At 41.9% G+C, this 14,813-nt stretch overlaps 1 protein-coding gene across 1 annotated transcript in view; it reads left to right on the forward strand.

Annotated features, from left to right (window-relative positions):
* Positions 1-14,813, forward strand: part of LOC135509957 (NACHT and WD repeat domain-containing protein 2-like) — an 87,496-nt gene that overhangs the window by 56,530 nt on the left and 16,153 nt on the right. The window contains exons 5-6 of the mRNA XM_064930778.1: positions 5,442-5,645; positions 8,097-8,247. Coding sequence (XP_064786850.1) covers positions 5,442-5,645; positions 8,097-8,247 — 355 coding nt within the window. The remainder of the gene's footprint in view (positions 1-5,441; positions 5,646-8,096; positions 8,248-14,813) is intronic.

Raw genomic sequence — 14,813 nt, forward strand, 5'->3', positions numbered from 1 at the left:
TAAGCCCAAACAGCCCGCTCTCCTCATCAATGTGTAGGCTGTGTCGACCCAGCTAGAACCGTCACTGCAGTCTCTGGGCTGCTTGAAGCCAGAAAGCCATGATCCTGGAAGAAATGTCCACCAGGCCTTGCCCACCCTCGTACAGTGGCAGGTGCAAGTCTGCAGCTTTAAAGCTGGAGGCGGGTGATTTGCCTGGCCTGACTCCATTTTATGAGTCTGTTATGCAGGCTTGGAGAGTTCTTGTCAAGTCCCGTAAGGCCGGCACGCCAACAGGGATGTGGCTTTTTGAAGAGCCTCTTTTTCACAAACTGCCTATTGAAAAGAGGACAGCTGACCTCCAATGGAGGATAATACATGGAGCCATAGCCACCAATATGCATCTGGATTCAACAGTTGGGGAAGGGAGTCCATTCTGTGCTGAGTCTGAAATTCTGGCACATCTGTTTTACAGTGTCCCAGGTTGGTCGGGATGATTGACCTCATCACTTCTTGCTTCTCAGCGTTGGGAGAGGTTTTCTCTTTCCAACTGTTTATTTTTGGGCTAAAGTACAGGTTATTCAGGGACAGCCTATTACAAATTGGTTAACAATATTGATCTGTTTATGAGTATGTGGTGTATTCAGAGTCTGTTGTGTTTAGTTAGCGTGGAGGAGTATTTGGTGTTGTGTTTTTAATTGATGTGTAACTGTGGTTTTGTTAGTAACTTGGTTTTCTTCTGTGCATGATTAAAAAGTTATGATAAAGTTATCCAGAGAAACTGTAGCCAGGGACAGCAGGAGGGAGTGCTTTTATTCAGTCAGTTAAGAACAAATTCTGATTTACAATGACGGCAAAGGAACAGTGGGTTAACTGCCTTGTTCAGGGGCAGAATTACAGATTTTTACATTTCAGCTCAGTGATCAAGCAACCTTTCAGTTACTGGACAAACACACTAACCACTAGGCTACCTGCCACCCCTAGGAAGAAGATGGAGAAAGAGGGATGAGTGAGAAAGAGGGGAAGAGAGGGAAGGCTAAGGAGAGAGTAAGAGAGAACATACAGTGCCTTCAGAAAGTATTCATACCCCTGGAATTATTCCACATTTTGATGTGTTAAAGGCTGAATTCTACATAGATTAAATATATATTTTTTCTCATATATTTTTCTCATCTACACACCATACCCCAAAATGATAAAGTAAAAAGCATACTTTTAGAAATATTTGCAGATTTATTGAAAATGAAATACAGAAAAAAGCTCATGTACATACAGTAAGTATTCACACCACTGAGTTAATACTTTGTAAAAGCATCGTTGTGGCAGCAATTACAGCTGTGAGTCTTTCTGGGTATGTCCAAAATTCTTCAAGCTCTGTCAAAATTGTTGTTGATCATTGCTTGACAACCATTTTCAGGTCTTGCCATAGATTTTCAAGAAGATTTAAGTCAAAACTGTAACTCTGCCACTCAGGAACATTTGCTCTCTTCTTGGTGAGCAACTCCAGCGTGGATTTGGCCTTCTGTTTAAGGTTATTGTCCTGCTGAAAGATGAATTGATCTCCCATTTTCTGGTTTTCCTCTAGGATTCTGTACAGGTGTCACGTTCTGGTCTTAGTTCTTTTATTTATGTCTTTGTTTTAGTATGGTCAGGGTGTAAGTTGGGTGGGTTGTCTATGTTCCGTTTTATATGTTGTGTTTGCATTTGGCCTGGTGTGGTTCTCAATCAGAGGCAGGTGTCGTTAGTTGTCTCTGATTGAGAATCATACTTAGGTAGCCTTTTCCCACTTGTGTTTCGTGGGTGTTTATTTTCTGTTCTGTGTTTTATTTCACCGTTCAGGACTGTTCGTTTGTCGTTTTATTGTTTTTTGTTTCAGTGTTCACTATTCCTATTAAAAATCAAGATGAACACTTACCACGCTGCACTTTGGTCCTCTCCTTCATACGACGACCGTTACAACAGGCTTCCGTCTTTTCACTCTGTCAATTAGGTTAGTATTGTGGAGTAACTACAATGTTGTTGATCCATCTTCAGTTTTATCCTATCACAGCCATTAAACTCTAACTATTTAAAGTCACCATTGGCCTCATGGTGAAATCCCTGATTGGTTTCCTTCCTCTCTGGCAACTGAGTGGGTGATTGAGTTAGGAAGGACGCCTTTATCTTGGTAGTGACTGGGAGTAATTTATACACCATCAAAAGTGTAATAAATAACTTCACCATGTTCAAACGGATATTCAATGTCTGTTTTTTTTGCCAATAGTTGCCCTTTGCGAGGCATTGGAAAAACACCTTTGGTCTTAGTCATTGAAAAACCATGTTAAACACTAGTATTGTACTGTGAGTCCATGCAACTTGTTATGTGACTTGTAAAGCACATTTTTACTCCTTAAGTTATTTAGGCTTGCCACAACAAAGGGGTTGAATACTTATTGACTCAAGACATTTCAGCTTTTCATTTTTAAATTATTGTCATGCCCTGGTCTTAGTATTTTGTGTTTTCTTAATCTATTTGGTCAGGCCAGGGTGTGACATGGGTTTTTGTATGTGGTGTGTTTTGTCTTGGGTTTTTTTCACAGGTATAGGGATTGTAGCTTAGTGGGGTGTTCTAGGTTAGTCTATGGCTGTCTGAAGTGGTTCTCAATCAGAGGCAGGTGTTTATCGTTGTCTCTGATTGGGAACCATATTTAGGCAGCCATAGTCTTTGAGTGTTTCGTGGGTGATTGTCCTTATGTCCTTGTTCTGTCTGTGTTACTTAGCACCAGTATTAGGCTGTTTTGGTTTTCGTGTTACGTTTATTGTTTTTGTATTTGATTCGTGTTTACTTTGTTTTTCATTAAACATGGATCGCAATAGCCACGCCACATTTTGGTCTGACTCTCCTTTGCCTACAGAAAACCGTGACAATTATGCATTACATTTTTTTTAAATTATACTAATTTTGACATTATGGAGTATTTTGTGAAAGCCGTTGACATGTTTTTTTCTTTAATTGAATTCATTTTAAATTCAGGCTGTAGCACAACAAAATGTGGAAAAAAATCAAGGGTGTGTATACTTTCTGAAGCCAATGTACATAGAGATAGATACAAGTGAGAGACAGCCAGGGAAGAGAGAGGGGATCGGAGAAAGGGAGAGGGGATTGCATCTGGCATCTGTGCAAGTGTGTGTAACAGGACAGTACGTACACAAAGGGCCAACCCACATGAAAAAATACTATGCTATTCAGTGTAGTGTTTGTGCGGACTTTGCTGTAGTATTCACTGTAGTGTTTTTTGCAGACTTAACTGTAGTATTCACTGTATCGTTTTTGAGGACTAGAGTCTGCAAAAACACTACAGCAAATACCATAGTATATACTGTAGTATTTATTTATAGCAAAAATACTGTAGTAACAAAACTGTTGTGTATAAACTATAGTAATTAATGTAGTGTTTTTGCAGATTGCAGTATACTGTAGTTTTTATTGTAGTGTTTTTGTGGACTGTAATATATTGTAATATTTGCTGTAGTGTTTTTGCTGACATTGTATGTGTAAACTTGCTCTAATCTCTCTCACACACCAATCCACCCACACACCAATGACACAGACACACAATTGCAGTCACTCACCCATCCTGTCCTTTCCTGCTGCCCCTGCAAGGCAAGCTGACAGAGACTTTGTCAGCAGCTCAGAGAATGACTCTCCCTCTCCTATCTCAATCTCTCTCTTTCCATCTCTCTCACTCTGTCTAAGCTTAGTTCAGCTCTTTCCCAGATGTCTCCATCCCCCAATGACAAACTGATCTGCAGTTCCCACAAAAAAGCTCTGCCGTAGTCTGGCTCTGTTAAAGAAAACAGCTGATGGAGGGTTTTGATTGGATCTCATCTCACTCTGTTTTTTGAAACTTTCCATTCCCTTTATGTCAGGGAGGTTGTTGTGATCTCGGTCAGCGTCTATGTACGACTGTCACTTTTTTTCATGTCTTGAAACAGCTGACATCTCTCTTCCTTAGATCTCTTGCCAAGCAATTTCAGGGGAACTGCCTCCATTTTGTTCAGCAGGCACCAAATCGAAATTGGTTTGGGTAGAAAAAATAGCTAGCAAACCCTATTAGTTTGTCTTTTGCTGTACCTCCAACTTGTTTCCCCAAGAAAAGACAGGACACAAACTCAAATACGGTACAAGCCACAAATTTGATCTTGGTCAGTTTTTTTCATAAAAAATAGTTGACTGTACGATAAGTCACATATATTATAGACAACAAATAGAAAAGCTACTAATTTGATATGGATTTGTTTTTTTCCTCAAAAAGGCATTTGTCAGAGATAGAGCTGATCTAACACTATGCCAGGATCGTAAAGTTGCGTTCTGGCATTGATGTGCCTTTGCCGACGGCAGACTGACATTTTTTTTGCTTGAGAGAGTTCACAGTCATCCCTTCTCTCTACCCCGCGGGTATTAGTGTGTGGTTCCTACTCATGTCGTAGTACTGTAGTAGGGATCAGCTGGATATTTACTATGCTTTGCAGTGATGCTCTGCTTTTGTTCCCATTCTTCTCACATGCGAGTGATTTTGCACATCAAGCCTCGACTGGTAATTGTTCCTAATAATGGTAATGGTAATGAATTGGTCGTCGCTCAAAAGCATATTGAGAAGTGTGCTTCTGTGTGCTAAGAAAGAGAATGAGCTTGTGCAGATTCTTTCAGTGGGATAGGCAAAGAAAGTAAGATTAAATAAAACATTATTCGATCAAGCATGTGTGAGCAGTGTGGCTTTATATCATGTTGTATCCCTGGCCATACTATTATAGGGAGACCGTGGTGATCATTGTGATAATGGCGGTGTTGCTGTTGAAGATGATAACGATGAAGATTATGCTATTCATGACAACAGTACACCTTTATTCTTTGGTAACTGGCCCAATGCTCTTAATCACCAAGCTGTCTTCCACTCTGTAGCAACAGACATATCCGTACTCCATTATTCCATTCCATACAATTATTTTACATTCAAAGCAGCTAACCACACACTGACAAAGCCCACAGACAAATTAATAGCAAATAAAATAGATTTCTGATACACTCAGCACTTCGCCATGACCATTTACTTTGCCCAGTTGTTTGCCTTTCAGTCTAGCCGTGTACTGAGAATTCACATTCTAAAAGGAAGAAAAGAAAACAGAAAAAAATATGTACTCTAAGCCTCGGGTGACAGAGCAGACCAGTACACACAAGACACACTAATGAAATGCTGTCATTGTCTCCCTGTTTGCCTGGATGCCTTCACGGAATAAGCACTTCAAGGCAAACGGCTGTGCAGATAGTCATAATCATACACTCAATCTCGGAGTATATTTGAGACTAACTATGAACCTTGAAACCAATGGTAATAGAACGTCAAGTGGTGATGATGATGACCGTTCTACCTCTCTCCATCTTTCTTTCCTCCTACCCTCATTCCTTGTTCTTTCCTTGCTCATAGGGGCTGGTGGGGGAGAAGTATGGCAGTATCCGCGTTCCAGGGGAAGTGGAAGCTCCAGAGTTTGAGAGGATCCTGGATGCGGCAGTGGAGGCGGGGCTAGACACACACATTCTGGAGGAGTGGTACTGCCGAGACGAGAATGCCGTGCCACCAGCCTACTACCTCAAACCCAAAGCCCAGATGTTGAAGAACTACCAGAACTCAGTAAGATTTGAACCATTCTACCTCAAAACCTGCCACACCAAACTCTACTACTTTAAACCCAAAACCCAAACTACAAAAACTCAGTAAGATGAACCCTGAACCCTTCAGCCTTAAACCAATAGAACGTTATGCCAAGATCCTAACCCAGTTCTTCTGGAATAGTAGTTGAGTGGGCTGTGGCCAGTTTCTCTTGGATCATGGCAAAGACTAAAAGAATAGGTTTTAGTTAGACTTACCCAAGATACTGAAACATCCTTACGGAGAGCCAAAACATTCTTCAGCATCATATTCACATTGGAATAGAGAACTTTTCTGCTGTGTTTTTGTCTAAGCCAACTGTTATGCTTGAATACATGTCCTTGGGTTCACAGTCACAAAAAGCTTTAAAGCAGCTGTAAAATTAGCTAGTAAAAGTAATTTGTCAAAAACTCTCAAACCATCTTTTATACAAAACTTTTAAACTTCAACTTTCTGCCCCTATTAGAATTTGTTGGCCTCGTGGAAAGTTTATGAGAGCTATAAAGATGTACCCTTTATTTTCTTAAAAGACTCAAAAGCTTGGTAATCTTACTGTGAGTCGGGACTAGCAGTAAACATATCTGCAGTTATCCTCCTATACATTTAACTACAGTGCTAGGCAAGTTAGTTTTAAGGTAAGCATATTACATATGCTGTAGTGGCTAGCTAAACATTTGTGTATACCTGTGTAACAGTCACCATGTAACTACAGCTGCTTTGTCTACCTAAATGTTAGTGCCTGTGTCACTGTGTGCTAGGTTAGCATGCTGTGAAATCTAGCTAAACATTAGCGCTTTTGTCACTCAATGCAGCTCTTCCACTTGGATGGAGGACGGAGGGAAATTAGAAAAACAGCAGGGTTGGCATCCTGGAATCTTCTCTCATGAATATCATTGACTTCCTCTCTCAAGGGATGTCTACTGTAGCTCTAGGGTATTAGACACAAAAACAAACACAGTAGGATCAGCAGGTATAGATTGCATTTCCACTATAGTGTGTCTCTGTGGTCCAGTTCAGCTTGTGGAGATAATGCACTATATTGCATCAGTTTGCCTTTGACCTAAACAACTCCAACAGTTTCCACTATTTACCAACTCAACTTTCTTCCTTTTGCCAACTTCTGTAGATCTCTGGCTTTGTTAAGACTACCATCCAAAACCAACATCAATAGTTTACCAATTGAGATAGCTATGTATTCTTTAATCTACTGTATACACTACATAACAAGGAGTATGTGGACACCTGCATGTCGAACATCTCATTGGGAATTAATATGGAGTTGGTCCCCCCTTTTCTGCTATAACAGCCTTGACTCTTCTGGGAAGGCATTCCACTATTGCATTCCAACATTGCGGCGGGGACTTGCTTCTATTCAGCCACAAGTGCATTAGTGAGGTCAGGCACTGATGTTGACTTTCCAATTCATCCCAAAGGTGTTCTATGGAGTTGAGGTCAGGGCTCTGTGCAGGCCAGTCAAGTTCTTCCACACCGATCTCAACAAACTGTTTCTGTATGGACTTCACTTTGTGCACGGGGGCATTGTCATACTGAAACAGGACAGGGCTTTCCCCAAACTTTTGCCACAAAGTTGGAAGCACAGAATCATCTAAAATGTCATTGTATACTGTAGTGTTAAGATTTCCCTTCACTGGAACTAAGGGGCCTAGCCGAACCACAAAAAACAGCCCCAGACCATGATTCCTCCAACTTTCAGTTGGAACTATGGATTCAGGCAAGTAGCCGTTCTCCTGGCATCTGACAAACCCAGATTCGTCCATCGGACTGCCATATGGTGAAGCGTGATTCATCACTCCAGAGAACGTGTTTCCACTGCTTCAGAGTCAGCTAGCTTTACACCACTCCAGCCGACACTTTGCATTGCACATGGTGATATAAGGCTTGTGTACGGCTGCTAGGCCATGGAAACCCTTTTCATGAAGGTCCCAATGAACAGTTCTTGTTATGACGTTGCTTCAAGAGGCAGTTTGGAACTCAGTAGTGAATGTGGCAACCGAGGACAGAGGATGTCTACGCGCTTCAGTACACGGCAATCCTGTTCTGTGAGTTTGTGTGGCCTACCACTTCGCAGCTGAGCCGTTTTTGCTCCTAGACATCTCCAATTCTCAATAACAGCACTTACAGATGACCGGGGCAGCTTTAACAGGGCCAAATTTGACGAACTGTCTTGTTGGAAAGGTGGAAGCTTATTATAGTGTCATGTTGAAAGTCACTTAGCAATTCAGTAAGGCCATTCTGCTGCCAACGTTTGTCTATAGAGATTGCATGGCAGTGTGTAACGAATGTGGCTGAAATAGCCGAATCCACTAATTTAAAGATGTGTCCATATAATTCTGTATAGGGTATGTTCAAAAAAGCGGAACTGTGGGCCAATTTCAATATTATAAACTCCCTTACTCTCCCTCTCTTCTACAGATGGAGTCGAGTAGTGCAGCCAAGATGAAGAACGACAAGGCGTGGAGGAACGTGTCTGAGGAGATCAAGAGGATCTTCCGTAGGTCTGTCCTGCAGCTCCAGGAGAAGGGCACCATGAAGCCCCCTCAAGCCAAGAAATTCCTCTGCTCTGGTATGTAGGCTACTCCTGTCTTCTTTTGTTCTCCTTATGTGTTTATCCAATGTTCTTCTTCATCTGCTTTCTTCTTAGCTTTTTTCCTTCTTCTTCTTCTACTAGGGTGTTGTATCTTGTGTTTTTCAGTTCTGTGGTGTTCTCTTCTTTACATACAGTGCCTTGCGAAAGTATTCGGCCCCCTTGAACTTTGCGACCTTTTGCCACATTTCAGGCTTCAAACATAAAGATATAAAACTGTATTTTTTTGTGAAGAATCAACAACAAGTGGGACACAATCATGAAGTGGAACGACATTTATTGGATATTTCAAACTTTTTTAACAAATCAAAAACTGGAAAATTGGGCGTTCAAAGTTATTCAGCCCCCTTAAGTTAATACTTTGTAGCGCCACCTTTTGCTGTGATTACAGCTGTAAGTCGCTTGGGGTATGTCTCTATCAGTTTTGCACATCGAGAGACTGAAATTTTTTCCCATTCCTCCTTGCAAAACAGCTCGAGCTCAGTGAGGTTGGATGGAGAGCATTTGTGAACAGCAGTTTTCAGTTCTTTCCACAGATTCTCGATTGGATTCAGGTCTGGACTTTGACTTGGCCATTCTCACACCTGGATATGTTAATTTTTGAACCATTCCATTGTAGATTTTGCTTTATGTTTTGGATCATTGTCTTGTTGGAAGACAAATCTCCGTCCCAGTCTCAGGTCTTTTGCAGACTCCATCAGGTTTTCTTCCAGAATGGTCCTGTATTTGGCTCCATCCATCTTCCCATCAATTTTAACCATCTTCCCTGTCCCTGCTGAAGAAAAGCAGGCCCAAACCATGATGCTGCCACCACCATTTTTGACAGTGTGGATGGTGTGGTCAGGGTGATGAGCTGTGTTGCTTTTACGCCAAACATAACGTTTTGCATTGTTGTCAAAAAGTTAAATTTTGGTTTCATCTGACCAGAGCACCTTCTTCGACATGTTTGGTGGGTCTCCCAGGTGGCTTGTGGCAAACTTTAAACAACACTTTTTATGGATATCTTTAAGAAATGGCTTTCTTCTTGCCACTCTTCCATAAAGGCCAGATTTGTGCAATATACGACTGATTATTGTCCTATGGACAGAGTCTCCCACCTCAGCTATAGATCTCTGCAGTTCATCCAGAGTGATCATAGGCCTCTTGGATGCATCTCTGATCAGTCTTCTCCTTGTATGAGCTGAAAGTTTAGAGGGACGGCCATGTCTTGGTAGATTTGCAGTGGTCTGATACTCCTTCCATTTCAATATTATCGCTTGCACAATGCTCCTTGGGATGTTTTAAAGCTTGGGAATTCTTTTTGTATCCAAATCCGGCTTTAAACTTCTTCAAAACAGTATCTCGGACCTGCCTGGTGTGTTTCTTGTTCTTCATGATGCTCTCTGCGTTTTTAACAGACCTCTGAGACTATCACAGTGCAGGTGCATTTATACGGAGACTTGATTACACACAGGTGGATTGTATTTATCATCATTAGTCATTTGGGTCAACATTGGATCATTCAGAGATCCTCACGGAACTTCTGGAGAGAGTTTGCTGCACTGAAAGTAAAGTGGCTGAATAATTTTGCTCGCCCAATTTTTCAGTTTTTGATTTGCTAAAAAAGTTTGAAATATCCAATAAATGTCGTTCCACTTCATGATTGTGTCCCACTTGTTGATTCTTGACAAAAAAAATACAGTTTTATATCTTTATGTTTGAAGCCTGAAATGTGGCAAAAGGTTGCAAAGTTCAAGGGGGCCGAACACTTTCGCAAGGCACTGTAATAATGTTTAATGAGCTATACTGTATAACCAATATATGTTTGTTGGGTCCATTAATTGTGCCGAGAACATTTAACTGGGGGAGTAGTTCTCAGGCTTTAGTTAAATCAGTTAAGTAATTATTATTATTATTTTATGGTAGTAATCAGTTTTCCTCATGAGCCAATGTGAATGTACCATCAGAGCATCTTCGGTTTAAAGAAAAGTACAGATAAGCCTTCTCATACAGCCCAGATATAACAATAAACAGATTTATCTAAAAATTCATTGTCAGCCTCTGTTTACAATTTAACGCATGTATGGTCTAGAGTGCTCCAAAAGTCTTCCAAATTGGTAATCTAATCTAATAAGCACTGATCTAATTGGGCACTATCATTTTGGGGGGCTCCCGAGTGGAACAGCGGTTTAAGGCATTTCATCTCAGTGCTTGATGCGTCACAACAGACCCTGGTTTGATGCCAGGCCGTATCACAACCAGCCGTGATTGGGAGTCCCATAGGGTGGTGCACAATTGGCTCAGCATCTGCCGGCGGTGGTAGGCCGTCATTGTAAATAAGAAATTGTTCTTAACTGACTTGCCTAGTTAAATAAAACTTAGAAATTTAACTTTTAAAAATATCATCCATTCTGAGGATGAGAGAAGAATAAGTATATTCCAGGTATCTGCAAGGTGTTTCTCTGGCATCTCTCTGTAACCTTTTTTGATTGATGTACTGTGCAAGGTTTCTTGAGTTTTGTGGGACATTGGCATCATGGGTTCCCGCTGGGTTTCTTTGTAGGCCAGGCATTTGTACCAAGAGAGAAAGCAGCAACACAGCTCGTGGCAGTCTACTTTTTAATAAATATATGGGGAGTTTCGAAGTTGTTTCTAACTATTTTCCCCTGCTGAGCCATATACGCTGTGGACATTATAAATTCACACAAAGTCATTTCACCAAATCAAATCTTATTTGTCACATGAATACAACAGGTGTCGATCTTACAGTGTAATGCTTACTTACAAGCCCTTAACCAACAATGCTTTAAGAAGTTAAGAAGAAAAACATGCGAAGGAAAAATTGAGAAGAAAAAGAAATTATAATAATTAAACAGCAGCAGTAAAATAACAATAGCGGGGTTATATACAGTCGTGGCCGAAAGGTTTGAGATTGAAACAAATATTAATTTCCACAAAGTTTGCTGCTTCAGTGTCTTTAGATATTTTTTGTCAGATGTTACTATGGTATACTGAAGTTTAATTACAAGGATTTCATAAGTGTCAAAGGCTTTTATTGACAATTATATGAAGTTGATGCAAAGAGTTAAGATTTGCGGTGTTGACACTTCTTTTTCAAGACCTCTGCAATCCGCCCTGACATGCTGTCAATTAAATTCTGGGCCAAATCCTGACTGATGGAAGCCCAGTCTTGCATAATCAATGCTTGGAGTTTGCCAGAATTTGTGGGTTTTTGTTTGTCCACCCGCCTCTTGAGGATTGACCACAACTTCTCAATTGGGATTAAGATCTGGGGAGTTCCCTGGCAATGGACCCAAAATATCGATGTTTTGTTCCCTGAGCCAATTAGTTATCACTTTTGCCTTATGGCAAGGTGCTCCATCAAGCTGGAAAAGGCATTGTTCGTCATCAAACTTTTCTTGGATGGTTGGAAGAAGTTTATCTCGGAAGATGTGTTGGTACCATTCTTTATTCATGGCTGTGTTCTTCGGCAAAATTGTGAGTGAGCCCACTCCCTTGGCTGAGAAGCAACCCCACACATGAATGGTCTCAGGATGCTTTACTGTTGGCATGACACAGGACTGATGGTAGCGCTCACCTTGTCTTCTCCGGACAAGCTTTTTTCCGGATGCCTCAAACAATTGGAAAGGGGATTCATCAGAGAAAATGACTTTACCCCAGCCCTCAGCAGTCCAATCCCTGTGCCTTTTGCAGAATATCAGTCTGCCCCTGATGTTTTTCCTGGAGAGAATTGGCTTCTTTGCTGCCCTCCTTGACACCAGGCCATCCTCCAAAAGTCTTCACCTCACTGTGTGTGCAGATGCACTCACACCTGCCTGCTTCCATTCCTGAACAAACTCTGTACTGGTGGTGCCCCGGTCCTGCTGAATCAACTTTAGGAGACGGTCCTGGCACTTGCTGGACTTTCTTGGGTACCCTGAAGCCTTCTTCACAACAACTGAAACGCTCTCTTTGAAGTTCTTGATGATCCGATAAATGGTTGATTTAGGTGCAATCTTACTGGCAGCAATATCCTTGCCTGTGAAGCCCCTTTGTGCAAAGCAATGATGATGGCATGTGTTTCCTTGCATGTAACCATGGTTCACAGAGGAAGGACAATGATTCCAAGCACCACCCTCCTTTTGAAGCTTCCAGTCTGTTTTTCAAACTCAATCAGCTTGACAGAGTGTTCTCCAGCCTTGTCCTCGTCAACACTCACACCTGTGTTAACGAGAGAATCACTGACATGATGTCAGCTGGTGCTTTTGTGGCAGGGCTGAAATACAGTGGATTTTTGGGGGGGGATTCAGTTATTTGCATGGCAAAAAGGGGCACTGCAATTAATTCCAATTAATCCGATCACTCTTCATAACATTCTGGAGTTTATGCAAATTGCCATAATACTAACTGAGGCAGCAGACTTGTGAAAATTAATATTTGTGTCATTCTCAAAACATTTGGCCACGAAGGTACAGGGGGTACCAGTACAGAGTCAATGTGCCGGGGCACCGGTTAGTCGATGTATTTGAGGTAATTATGTACATGTAGGTAGAGTTAAAGTGACCATGCATAGATAATAAACAGAGAGAAGCAGCAGTATAAAATAGGGGTCTGGAAAGCTTTTTGATTAGCTGTTCATGAGTCTTATGACTTGGGGGAGGAAGCTGTTAAGAAGCCTTTTGGATCTAGATTTGGCGCTCCGGTACCGCTTGCTATGCGGTAGGAGAGAGAGCAGTCTATGACTAAGGTGGCTGGAGTCTTTGACAATTTCTAGTGCCTTCATCTGACACCGCCTGTTATAGAGGTCCTGGATGGTGTGAAGCTTGGCCCCAGTGATGTACTGGACCGTACACACTGCCCTCTGTAGGGCATTGCGGTCTGGGGTTGAGCAGTTTCCATACCAGGCAGTGATGCTCTCGATGGTGCAGCTGGAGAAGCTTTTGAGGATCTAAGGATCCATGCCAAATCTTTTCAGTCTCCTGAGGGGGATTTGTCGTGCCCTCTTCACGGCTATCTTAGTGTGTTTGGACCATGACAGTTTGTTGGTGATGTGGACACTTGAAGTTCTCAACCTGCCCCATTGCAGCTCGGTCGATGAGAATGGGGGCATGCTCGGTCCTTCTTTTCCTGCAGACCACAATCATTTAGTTTGTCTTGATCACGTTGAAGGAGAGGTTTTTGTCCTGGCACAACACAGCCAGGTCTCTGACCTCCTCCCTATAGGCTGTCTCATCGTTGTTGCTGATCAGGCCTACCGCTGTTGTGTCATTGGCAAACTTGATGATGGTGTTGGATTCGTGCCTGGTCATGCAGTCATGAGTGAACAGGGAGTACAGGAGGGACTGAGCACACACCACAGGGGCCCCCCTGTTGAGTATCAGTGTGGCAGATGTGTTGTTACCTACCCTTACCACCTGGGGGTGGCCCATCAGGATGTCCAGGATCCATTTGCAGAGGGAGGTGTTTAGTCCCAGGGTCCTTAGCTTAGTGATGAGCTTTGAGGGCACTATGGTGTTGAACGCTGTGCTATAATCAATGAATAGCATTCTCACGTACAGTAGGTGTTCCTTTTGTCCAGGTAGGAAAGGGCAGTGTTGAGTGCAATAGAGATTGCATCATCTGTGGATCTGTATGCATCTGTATGGGCGGTATGCAAATTGGAGTGGGTCTAGGGTTTCTGGGATAATGGTGTTTATGTGAGCCATGACCATTCTTTCAAAGCACTTCATGTCTACAGACATGAGTGCTACAGGTCAGTAGTCATTTAGGCAGGTTACCTTAGTGTTCTTGAGCACGGGGACTATAGTGGTCAGTTTGATATATGTTGGTATTACAGACTCAGTCAGGGACAGGTTGAAAATGTCAGTGAAGACGCTTGCCATTTGGTCAGCGTATGCTCAGAATACACGTCCTGGTAATCCGTCTGGCCCTGCAGCCTTGTAAATGTTGACCTGTTTAACTTCTTGAAACTCCCCATCCCGGATCCGGGTTTGTGACTAAAGCCTCAGGCTCATTAGCATAACGCAACGTTAACGAAATCGCAAATAAAATGAAAATACTGCATCTGCTCTCAAGCTTAGCCTTTTCTTAACAACACTGTCATCTCAGATTTTCAAAATATGCTTTTGAACCATAGAAATTGACTAATTTGTGTAAGAGTATGCAAAGCTAGCATAGCATTTTGAGTAGCATTTAGCACGCAACATTTTCACAAAAACCAGATAACCAAATAAATAAAATAATTTACCTTTGAAGAGCTTCTGATGTTTTCAATGAGGAGACTCTCAGTTACATACCAAATGCGCAGTTTTTCCTGAAAGCGTCTGTGTGTAGGAGAAATCGTTCCGTTTTCTACATTGCGTCTGGCTACCGAAACGAACCGAAAATTCAGTCACCTACAACGTAAAACTTTTTCCGGATTAACTACATAATATCGACCGAAACATGGCAAACGTTGTTTGGAATCAATCCTCAAGGTGTTTTTTCACATATCTCTTCATTGATATGCAGTTCGTGGAAGCTTGCTTTCCTCTCTGTATCGCATGGAAAAATACTGGCAGCTGAGT

Source organism: Oncorhynchus masou, chromosome 23, assembly GCF_036934945.1.
Source record: "Oncorhynchus masou masou isolate Uvic2021 chromosome 23, UVic_Omas_1.1, whole genome shotgun sequence".
Classification (NCBI taxonomy): domain Eukaryota; kingdom Metazoa; phylum Chordata; class Actinopteri; order Salmoniformes; family Salmonidae; genus Oncorhynchus; species Oncorhynchus masou.